This window comes from Pinus tabuliformis, chromosome 4_2 (genome assembly GCF_031772625.1).
Source record: "Pinus tabuliformis cultivar Carrire ecotype Pingquan chromosome 4_2, CPIR1, whole genome shotgun sequence".
Classification (NCBI taxonomy): Eukaryota; Viridiplantae; Streptophyta; class Pinopsida; order Pinales; family Pinaceae; genus Pinus; species Pinus tabuliformis.
The window spans coordinates 268032232-268044164 of NC_142304.1; the positions used below are offsets into that span (position 1 = coordinate 268032232).

The 11933-nt window shown below is 38.0% G+C and overlaps 1 protein-coding gene across 1 annotated transcript in view; it reads right to left on the bottom strand.

Moving 5' to 3' along the window:
* Window positions 1-10866, bottom strand: part of LOC149169009 (methyltransferase C9orf114 protein) — a 253903-nt gene extending 243037 nt beyond the window's left edge. Inside the window, exons 1-2 of the mRNA XM_089428512.1 lie at window positions 10326-10866; window positions 10190-10237 (exon numbers count right to left, since the gene is read on the bottom strand). Of these exons, the coding sequence (XP_089284638.1) occupies window positions 10190-10237; window positions 10326-10583 (306 nt within the window). The 5' untranslated portion in view covers window positions 10584-10866. The remainder of the gene's footprint in view (window positions 1-10189; window positions 10238-10325) is intronic.
* Window positions 10867-11933: the final 1067 nt, after the last annotated feature.

Consider the following 11933-nt stretch of genomic DNA (forward strand, 5'->3'; position numbering starts at 1 on the left):
AGTATCTGACTTGCTACTAGCTACTGCATCTGTCACTCTAGCACCTAACTGCAACAACTGCCACTGATCCATCCTGCTACTACATACTATGGGCTCCCGTAGCAAGGTATTGATTCATGAGGTGGACCTCCTCAAGAATCCTACCCATCTTGTAGCTCTCTGCGGCTACAAAACCAAGGAACAGTAAGAGGGAGCGAAAACAGCCAGACAGATATCAGGCGTTAGTAGCTCAGGATGGAGAGCCTGCCAGTTTCAAGGAGGCAGCTCAGCATCAGGTCTAGCTAGATGCGATGGTAGAGGAGTATAACTCCATAATGGTGAACGATGTCTGGGAGGTGGTGTCAAGGCCTCAAGACAGATCTGTGGTAGGTTCGAGATGGATCTACAAGATCAAATATGTTGTGGACGGCAGTGTTGAGAAATACAAGGCCAGGTTTGTGGCTAAGGGGTATGCTCAAAAGGAAGGGATTGACTATGAGGAAACCTTCGCCCCGATAGCCAGGTATACATCTATTAGGACCGTGATATCTCTTGCAGCCCAGATGGGATGGGAGATCCATTAGATGGATGTCAAGACGGCATTTCTGAACGGGGTAATAGAAGAAGAGGTATACATTGAACAACCAAAGGGCTTGGAAACTCATGAGAAGTCTCATGTATGCAGACTGAAGAAATCCTTGTATGGGCTGAAGCAGGCACCGAGAACATGGTACGGTCGAATAGATGGCTAATTGCAGAAGATGGGGTTTGTCAAGAGTGACGCGGATCCAAATCTCTACTCTCTGGTCGTAGAGAACAAGTCGCTTATCTTAGTATTATATGTGGATGATCTCTTTCTGACAGGATCATCCAGACTCATTGAGGACTGCAAGAAGAATCTAGCCACAAAGTTCAATATGAAGGATCTGGGACGAATGCACTACTTCCTAGGATTGGAAGTTTGGCAGCAAAAAGGAGAAATCTTCCTTGGGCAAGGGAGGTATGCTACAGAAATCTTGTAAAGATTCAGGATGGGAGATTGCAGACCTATGGCTACGCCAATGATTACCAACTAGAAGAAAATTGATGCATCAAAAGAAAGGATGTCGATCCCACCTTATACCGACAGCTCATAGGGTCCCTGATGTATCTGGTCAATCCCAGGGCAGATATTTGCTACACTGTCAACACCCTCAATCAGTTCATGGTGGAACCAAAGAGGGCACACTGGGCAGCAGCCAAACACGTTCTCAAGTATTTACGGGGAATAGTTGATTATGGGCTCTTGTACACCAAGGGGAAGGATATTAGGTTGAGTGGATTTACTAATGCAAATTGGGCAAGAAGTTCAATGGATCAGAGAAGTACCTCTGGGTACTATTTCAACATTGGATCAGGAATGACCTCCTGGTGCAGTGGGAAACAGAAGTCTGTGGCTCTGAGCTCATCTGAGGCAGAATATATGGCAGCAAGCACAGCTTCGTGTGAGGCCATATGGCTTAGAAAACTACTGGTGAACTTATTTAGAAGGAATATGGAGGCGACCAGGATCATGTGCGATAATCAGAGTTGCATCAAACTCTCTGAGAATCCAGCGTTTCATGATAGGTCAAAGCATATTGATATCCGGTGTCACTTTGTCAGAGACTGTGTCCAACGAGGAGCTGTACAGTTGAGCTACACTCTTATAGGAGAACAGGTGGCAGATACCCTCACCAAGGCCCTTGGAAAGTCAAAATTTGACTACTTCGAGGAAAAGATGGGGATGGTAAAGAACCCCTTTCAGAAGTAGAAATGAGTGTGAAGAGGGAGTTGCAGTGTAGATGCAATGTTGGGAGAAAGGACCAGGTCGTATAGAGGCAGCAGTGGCAGTAGCAATGGCAGAGCCATGGACAACAGTGCAGAGGATGTTGGGCAGGAAGGCTTAGCATCAGCACAGGAACCGATGCCGGATGATCAGGGTGATGCTCAATGAAGAGTATTGCCAGAGCACAGTCCTCGCTAAGAGGGAGTGTTGATTTGGGGTAGCATCGGATGTGCTCTAGCCACGAAACTTGGTGGAGAGGCTAAGACACATGAAATCTCCAATACCCAAGAAGGGTTTGGGCAGATTCTAAACAATTTGGGAGATATTAAAATAATTAATATTTTTAATGTAATCCCTAAGCCTAAACTTAGGGAAAATAAAATATTAATGTGAATTAATATGAAACTGTGTTAGAATGGTCCAAAAATCATGGATCAAGCCAGATCTAATCTTAGCTGTTGATTAGGGACTTAATCTCGGCCGTTGATTTGTCAACGAGAAAAGTATAAGAGGAGGCTTGAGGGTCACTTGGAGAACACACTGAGAGAGACCAGTGAGTTCAATTTCTGGAGCGGAGTTAGCTGAAAAATTGAACCAGTGCTCTGGTGAGCAGTCAAGAGGCAGCAAGTACGGAACAGAGAGACGGGAGATCATTGCAGAGAGGTAGAAGAGGCAGACGCAGGGCCAAAGGGAGCCACGCAGAGCCAGCAGGGCCTGCGTCATCCACACAAAGGCTGCAGGAGTGACGCAGAAGGCCAGAGAGGCTGCGCAGAGTCTCAACGGGCTGACACAGAGGGTTTCAAGCCATGTAGAGGCCAATAGGGCTGACGCTGGGTTCAGAAGAAGTGTTGGAGAATTTGTCTATCTATGGGTAAGCCACTTTGGCACCCTGTTGTACTAGAAAATTGCTTAATAATAAAATCCTCCCTCGCTGCACCGGTTTTCCCACATTGGGTTTTTCCGGGGACATTAGTCCAAAACATCTGTGTCAATGTGTTGATTCTTGCGCATATTTGTGTTTCTGTATTACGGTGTGATATCTGCAGCAGTATTTATTTTAATGTTTATTGAAGTGATTTCATAAATGACTTATGATGGAATAAGTAGGAAAAGTAAATCAGTTGCTGCAGTGATAGAATTTTCACACTTTCAGGCCTAGATAATCCATGATCCTTTCCAGTGTCCACGGAAAAATAATCATAAAAAGGGTCTGCAATCTTCTTCAGTCGTCTTCACTGCATGTTATGGATTGGTATTAATTATTGTTGAAGAATGTAACTAGGTTTGGTCTTCATAAAATGTATTTGAGTCACAATGAAATGTATTTATCAAAAGAACGAAAAATATATTATTATTATTATTATTATGATTTATTAAAGCATGGGTTTCATGCTTGGCTCATCATGTTTTTAGGTTAAAGTCCCCATTGAGGACTTCTAGGATTTATTTTGAGTCATTAGAGTCATTGTCCATTTAAAGAGACCCTTCTTGGGCTTTTGAATCATATAAAAAGGTTTATTATTGAGTTATTTGTCACCTCCACACCAATTTGGTCTAAGGAGATCAAGTTGGCCTCAAGGAGATCAAGTCAGCCTCAAACTAAGTAATTAGACCTCACCAAAAGCCTATATATTGGAGCAGTTCAAATTCATTTGGTGCACTCACACTCACTCACTCAAGTTTGATATCCCAAAAGAAAGAGCTGGAAAAGTGCGAAGTTGGAAAAAGGAAGCTAAGAGGAGTGCGAAGTTGGAGAAGAAGGAAGAAAAGGTCAAGATCAAAATTTTGGGCTATCTCTCTCTCTCTCATGTGGATTCCTCTAGAAGATAGAAGTCGCTCTTGTCAAGTCGAAGTTGTTGTTGTTGCTGCTACCAGTTGCTGGGTCGAAGTTGCTGCTGCAAGTTATTGCTACAAGGTTGAAGTTGTCACTGAAGGGTTATCATCTGCAAGAAGGAAAAAAGGGCTGACTTGGTGTAGAGGAAGTATGTGTCTAGGTCAAGAGTCTTGGATTATCTCAAGAAGTTATTAAGGAAGAGTTGTTGACTGGGTTTTCCCCTAGATAGGGGTTTTTCCCTGGCTGTCTGCCTATATCTGGTGTCTATGATCTTTGTGCTATTGTTTTGGTAATTGCTTGATGAACTAAAAGATAAAAGAAGAACATAAAGATAAGAAAGTCACAAGTAATTATCTATATAAAGAAAATCTTTCTGCCTTTCTGATTTTCTAACATGGTATCAGAGCTAAGGTGAAGAAGGAAAAAGGCAGTTTGAGGATCTACTGAAAGGAATCTAAGAAACCTCAAAAGGTTGAGCAAAGGATCATATAAGGAGATCTTATAAGGAAAGAAGCGTAGTAGCTTACTACCTTCAAGGATAATGTCAAGGGAGAGAACAAACTAGAAGATGCATCAAATTACAGGTCATGGAAGAAAAGAATTGATCTCATTCTCGAAAAGAACAAAGTCCTGGATTTGGTCAGAGGAAAAGTGAAGAAACCTACCGAAGGATCTAGTGATGCAGATAAAGTGAAGTTTAGAGAGTCAGAAATATTGGCTATGACACTAATGGTAGAAGGTATAAAGGACAATCTTGTCCCATACATTTCCAACATAGACTCTACTCAAGAAATGTATGAAGCCTTATCAAGATTGTTCACTATCAAGAACATTGGTCAAGTAGCAAGTCTTCAGAATGAACTAAGGAACAAGGACCAAGCTAATGTTGCTAAAGAAGGATCTCCAAAGAAGAATAAAGTTGAAGCATCAGATATAAGGGACTTACACTACTAAGTCCTTTGCTCTAGCTTTAGTCATTTCATTTTTTATTTCTAGTGTTTGTAGGTTTAACATATTTTGGAAAAACATTTTTGAGTTTTTTTTATAAGGTTATAGGTATCCCTCGAGTTTGGAGGGAGCCCTCACCAACTTCCAAATATAAGTATCTTACTCCTTGTATTACCTTTTCATTTTTGGTTTCCCTTACTTATCTAAGTTTGTTTGTATTAAATATTAATCACATTTCTATTCATATTTTCCTTGTTTAAGAAAGGCTTGTTGAATACTCAAGGATTACGAAGAAGGCCTCACAAGACAAAGCATTGGAATTACAAGGTTTGTTAAGAAACAAAAGGTATGCCTTAGACTATAAGTTTTGCTCTCTTCATAATAAAGGTATATCCATTCTTGATAAATTATTCTACATTACTAACATTATTGTGTCTAGCTCTCTTGAATCATAAAGATTCTTGATTGGGTAATTCATCATTAGATAAATCTACCCTCCTTATATCTTTGATTATTCTTGTGGAACCCTAAAAAGATTCTTTGTAAAAACGCTACCTTAAGAATATGTCAATGATAATGTCTAAAACCTTAGCCTACTTAGGGTTTGTTGAAATCTAGAGAAAATGTTTGATGCTTTGATGATGTTATATTTGGGTTTTTGATATGGTTATGAAAACCCTAACTTGTTAGGGGTTATTGTTGAAGTCTAGAGAAAATGTTTGATGCTTTGATGATGTTATATTTGGGGTTTTGATATGGTTATGAAAACCCTAACTTGTTAGGGTTGAATGATGATGTTTGAAATCCCAAACCTTTGAAGTATTGATAAATTAAGGTTTGTTGTTGGAATCCTAGATCTTTAAGTTTTGGAAGGGTTTATAAGCAAGACCCTTATTTTAGACAATGTTCTAGGAATGAAACCCTAGGTATATGTTTGTCCATCTAATTAAATATGTTAGATGTCTGAAAGTGTTTGTGTCATTGGGTTTGACTAACATATGTTGTTATGATGTGCTTGTGCATGATGATGGAATCCTAGATATATGTGTTGACCTAATTGTTGATGATCACAAGTCCTAGGGTTTGGAACTAAGCCCTAGTCAAAGTTTGATACTCTAGGATGATAGTGTTTATGAATTATAGGTTTTTGTAACTAAAAACCTTAGTAAAAGTTCAGATCTCTAAAATATGATGAAAGTGTGATAATCTGAGATTTATGAAAGATTGTTGAAATCTGAAATTGAGCTATGATTGGTTTTGATTGTTGAAGCTTAATGGCTCATGTATGAAATCTAGGATCTTGCACTAAATCCTAGTAGAAATCTAACATATGAATTCAGAAAGTTGTTAGATGCATTGTTGAATTATACTTGTTTGAATTGTTTCTAAGGTTTGCTATATGTTATAAAAGAATTTGTCATATCGATGAAAGAGATATTGTGGCCCTAGATATAATGAGATTGATATCTACTGGTATGATTTAGGGTTTGTAACAAAACCCGGACAAGAAGTGGAAGTATGTGTCTCTTGTTGATTATGAACCTAACTAAGGTTAGATATCTAGTGTCTAAAGTCTAATGCTTCCATTATTATATGATTCTGATATGGTTAACTTCATGCTTCTATGGATTTGGTTGTACTTGCTATCTAAGTTGTGCAGGTACATAATCTTCAAGATAATGAAGATGTTTGTAAGTAAAGTTGATAAGCATGACGAAGAAAGTTATATGAATGATGATGGTCATGATGACTCTGATAAGAAGGATGGAAGCCATGAAAGATTCTCCGATGTTATAGACAAAAGTTGATCTCCCTAAGTTAAGAGGGAGCCTGGATAGAAGAAATCTTCCCAAGTTGAGAGGGAGGGCATATTATGGTCATACCTTGAAAGAAGAAATTGGAGAATGCACTTTGAGGTACTGCTGAAAGAAGGAAAGCAGGATTTGGTTGTAGAATATGTTGCTACATGTGAAGTAGGAAAGGGGGTTGTATGGTTGAGAAAGCTTTTGACAGATTTGTTCGAGAAGCCTCTGGGTCCTACTATGATAAACTGTGATAATCAAAGTTGCATCAAGATGTCTGAAGATCCCGTGTTTCATGCTAGGACGAACCATATCAACAATAAGTTCCACTACATTAGGAACTTGGTGCAAGATGGGATCGTGAAGCTACAATATGTCTTGACCGACAATCAGGTAGTTGATATACTTAAAAAGCCTCTTCCTAATAAGAAATTTGAATATCTTAGAAACATGCTTGGTATAGTAGATATTGTTGATCTTGTTGATGATGATAAAAGTTTGGAAGAGATTTGTTGAGGCTTTGTGTGTGAAACACATTGCCTGGGAGGACAACAGGTCGGCACTATGTGTTGATGTCTAGATCCCAAAGTAGGGAGGGTGGCATTGGTCATTAATACGCACCTGGATCCCTGGGTTGATGGTTAGCAAGTAAGCCTGATGGTACCTAGAGAGGCTAAAAGCTTTAGTCCATCTTAGTTCCACCCGAATAGATTACCTTGGTCAGGAATCTAATTTGCGGCACCATGAGTGCCTAAATTGTTGGAGGACCTTGGATAGATTGCCTTGGTTAGGAATCTAGTCCATGGCATTGTGATGCCTAAACTCTTAATAATTCATATGTTTTGAGATCTTCCTTGTACTTGTTATTATGAATACCTCCCTAGTTAAGAGGGAGTGTTGAAGAATGTAACTAGGTTCAGTCTTCATAAAATGTATTTGAGTCACAATGAAATGTATTTATCAAAAGAATGAAAAAGATATTTTTTATTATTATTATTATGACTTATTAAAGCATGGGTTTCATGCTTGGGTCATCATGTTTTTAGGTCAAAGTCCCTACTAAGGACTTCTAGGATTTATTCTGAGTCATTAGAGTCATTGTCCATTTAAAGAGACCCTTCTTGGGCTTTTGAATCATGTAAAAAGGTTTATTATTGAGTCAAATAAGGTATTTGTCACCTCCACACCAAGTCGGCCTCAAACTGGGTAATTCGACCTCACCAGAAGCCTATATATTGGAGCAGTTCGAATTCATTTGGAGCACTCACACTCACTCACTCAAGTTCGATATCCCAGAAGAAAGAGCTGGAAGAGTGCGAAGTTGAAAAAAGGAGGCTGAAAGGAGTGCGAAGTTGGAGAAGAAGGAAGAAAAGGTCAAGATCGAAATTTTGGGCTATCTATCTCTTTCTCATGTGGATTCCTCTAGAAGATCGAAGTCTCCCTTGTCAAGTCGAAGTTGTTGTTGCTGCTGCTGCCAGGCGTTGGGTCGAAGTTGCTGCTGCAAGTTATTGCTGCAAGGTTGAAGTTGTTGCTGAAGCGTTATCATCTGCAAGAAGGAAGAAAGGGCTGACTTGGTGTGAGGGAAGTCTATGTCTAGGTCAAGAGTCTTGGATTATCTCAAGAAGTTATTAAGGAAGAGTTGTTGACAGGGTTTTTCCCTGGCTGTCCGCCTATATCTGGTGTTTGTGATCTTTGTGCTATTGTTTTGGTAATTGCTTGATGAATGACCCAAAAAATTGCTAATGAATGACCCAAGCAAATGGAGGTTGAGCTTTCGATGTTCTTCTGACAGCAGCATACGGGACCAATGTGGATCAAACAGTCTGCCCAGTTTCAAGACTTGCACCATTTTGTTTCAGATGAAATATGGCCTGGTATTTCAGCTTTTTTCATTCATTTTGATAACAGTTTGGATCATTGATCATAAGGTGCCATGCATAAGTGATTTCATGTTTGAATAGTGATTTCATGTTTGAACCACGTGGCTGCAGTAAGACCAAATGGTGCCTTAAATGTTTTCAAATCAGAAATCTATATTTAGGACATCTAGAAGGAATTGCCTTTACTTACACTCAATTAGATTGCAGGATATGTCCAACATTTTAAGGGAAAGTGCTATAAATTTTCCAATTTTGTATCATATTCTAGTATTAATGAAAGTATATAGTTTTTAATGATTGCACATAAATTGCATTTTGACAGTTTGGCATCTTTTAGAAGTTATAGTACAATACCAAAAGTAATGACTGTGCTCATCTCCATTATCACTAAAGATGGAATAGAGTTATAAAATTTCCTAGGTATGATTGGAAAACATTGTTACTTATCATCTGGGCCCATTTTTCTCGTGAACTCGTTCTCTTTTCTCTGTAACTAAGCTGTTTTGAATGTATTGAAAATAATAATGCCATTATTGTTTTTGCTTTTTACTTCCATCTTTTTATGTAGGGATATACCAGGAAATTCGTAACAAATCAAAAAAAAAAAGTGAATTTGCACCATGTTCTGTTAATAAGGTTCTACTAAATTGGTCTGATCCGTTTTGTGCAAATATCTGAAGCTGTCACAGATCAAGACTTACTTTGTGCAAATGAACTTGCAAGATGTTAGGAATTTACAGGGTAAGTTCCTCAGACAGAACACCAAAGGACACCGCTCACAAACAGATCACAGATCAATACACCAGTGTTTTTGACGTGGTTAAAACCCTCAAAGAGGGAAACAGTCCACGGCCTGAGCCAACACGGCCACTTCAGGCAATTTATTAATAAAAGAATGAAAATTTACATAAGCTTCTCTCATGGACGGTTAACCTACAAATGACCCTCCATGCTCTTTAAATAGAGATCATGGACCAATCGGGTGTTAAGCCACGGATCAAGTGTCGGTAATACCGAGGAGAGAATGAACCGTCGGATCACTACATATCGTGACCGTCGGATTGTAAGTTACAAAATCTACATAGTAAAGAAACACACTTTACCTAACTCTATACTAGACCAAGTTATACTTAACTATTTCCTATGTGTCGGAATATCCTAACACATAGAAATTTCTCAATTGAAATCATTTCAGAATATTGAACAGTCCAACGGTCATAGAGCAGAATAAGCATCCGCTTTTACAGGCCAATGTTTAAGCTTAACTTCAATAAAATAGTTTGAGCAAAATATAGTAAACACAAAACACTTCTTAACGTACCTTCAGAATACACTTCAAGAAAAATGTCAAATGCCAGATGATCCAATCCATTTCAGTTAACTTTGGTGCACTAGAAATAGCTAATAATATGTATTATGGAGTGTCAAAGGAAGAGAAAACGCGTTGTTCTCTAAAACTAAATGAATCATTAGGTAATATTATTTGACTGTAACAGAAGCCTTTAATAGAATGCAACGTGAAATCAAAATAAATCAAAATCGTTAATGGGGGGCTTGGTTGGAAGGTTAAGGAGGGGCATTTACACCCTCGCAAAGGTTCGAATCCCACAGACACTTTTTGCTCCCCATGGGTCGTTTTGCCAATGCAAGCTGGCGATGGGACCAGGTGTAAGTCCCCCACCTGTAGCCTCTGAGCTGAAGGGAATTTTCTACGGTGTTGTAAGCTGGCTACACTGCATTGTAATAAATCCCCGATATAGAAGAGGCGTGCGTGCCATATGAAGCATCTTGTAAATATATAAATAAAAATCCAGTGTATCTTCCCCCCTGGGAATAGGGGAATAGGGCAGAGTAAGGGCAATTCTTTAATTTCTAACAGATTTGAAAGTAAAATTGTCATGTAAGGTGAGGAGACCGATGCTCACCAAAAATTCCTTACCTCGTTAATTCTGAATATGGTGGCTGCCCTTGCTATTTGTCCAGCCAGCTGCACAAAACACAAACACACAGAGTGAATGCTGCAACAAATTTCGGCTTTAATTAGAAATATTGATAAATAATACATATTAAGGTACCCTTGTAGCAAGTTCAGGAGACTGAGCATTGTCAATAATGGAACCTGCTACGGCTATGCTCACTGTTTGTACGCCACCAAACTCCGCTTCTTCTCCATTTGCTTCTTCTCCTTTTCTTATGTTCTTCTTTTTCTTCTTTCTCTCTGCACTGGTTGCTGCTGCTTCATCCACGTCCACTGATTCGTCCGTCTTCTGCTTTTCCATTTCCTCCCTCTTCATCTTTTTGGTCTTCTTCTTCTTTGTGACGGGTGTTTCCATTGTTTGTAGGACACTTGATACCAGAGACACGAGAGGATGATTATTTGTTTTGTGTAGGTTGTGTTATCATGCTGAGCGCCAAGTTTCTCCTCTGGTTACGAAGCTGTTTCAAAAGTCCATCGTGTGTCACAGTCGTAGATGATCGTTTCTTCAATCTTCACCAAAGTTTCAGTAAGAATTATTCTGCGGAGTTTAAACCCTGTTACAAATTATTCAGGACTCAGGGATATTTTAATATTTCAGCATAAATAATTTCATTTCATTTTTGTTTGTGTCACTCGTGAATGGGTGAGTTCGTCACCTCACTTACTAAATTTTTATGGGGTTTGTAGTTTTGGACTAGCTTAAAAGAAAAAGGCATTTTATTAAAATGTTTATAGAGTAATTAAATGTGGAATTGAAATATTTGAAAGGGTGTTTAGCATTTCAGAATTTTAGTGATAGTATTTTAGTATGAGTAGATAGTTGAATAAAAAGAGTTAATTTTACCTTAAATTTAATCAATAAAATAATAATAATTAATAATAATTGATTATAATGATAAGTGAATAAGGTTATTTGTTTAATTTTTTTCCCTCCATATGAAATCATATTCATTATTTTATATATAATAATCTAATATAATATAATATTTTGTTTTTATTATTAAAAAAAATATTTTATTTTCCTGTTGTTTTATTTTATATATAATAATATAATATTTTTATTATTAAAAAAAATATTTTATAAATATCAAATATCTTAAATTTATTATATTCAAGAAATTTTATATATAATAATATAATATAATATATGGGGTTTGTAGTTTTGGACTAGCTTAAAAGGAAAAGGCATTTTATTAAAATGTTTATAGAGTAATTAAATGTGGAATTGAAATATTTGAAAGGGTGTTTAGCATTTTAGAGTTTTAGTGATAGTATTTTAGTATAAGTAGATAGTTGAATAAAAGAGTTAATCTTACCTTAAACTTAACCAATAAAATAATAATAATTGATTATAATGATGAGTGAATAAGGTTATTTGTTTAATTTTTTTCCCTCCATATGAAATCATATTCATTATTTTATATATAATAATATAATATAATATTTGATGTTGCTGATTCTCTGATCGGATTGCCATTGCATCTGATCCCTGCGAATGAGGTCGTCGCCCCGGCCCTGAGGCCATTTCGGAGGGCTCTACCTTCTTCCACGAGCAGCTTCTTCTGCGTGGAGTTCGGCTTCTGTAACGGTGGTTCAGCCCTTACCCTTTTGATCGTTTTTCTGGGGTTTCTCCTGAGCAGATATGGGGGCTATGCCCGCTGGTCTTGGGTGAGCTTGATTAGATCGAGCTAAGGCTGCCTCAATG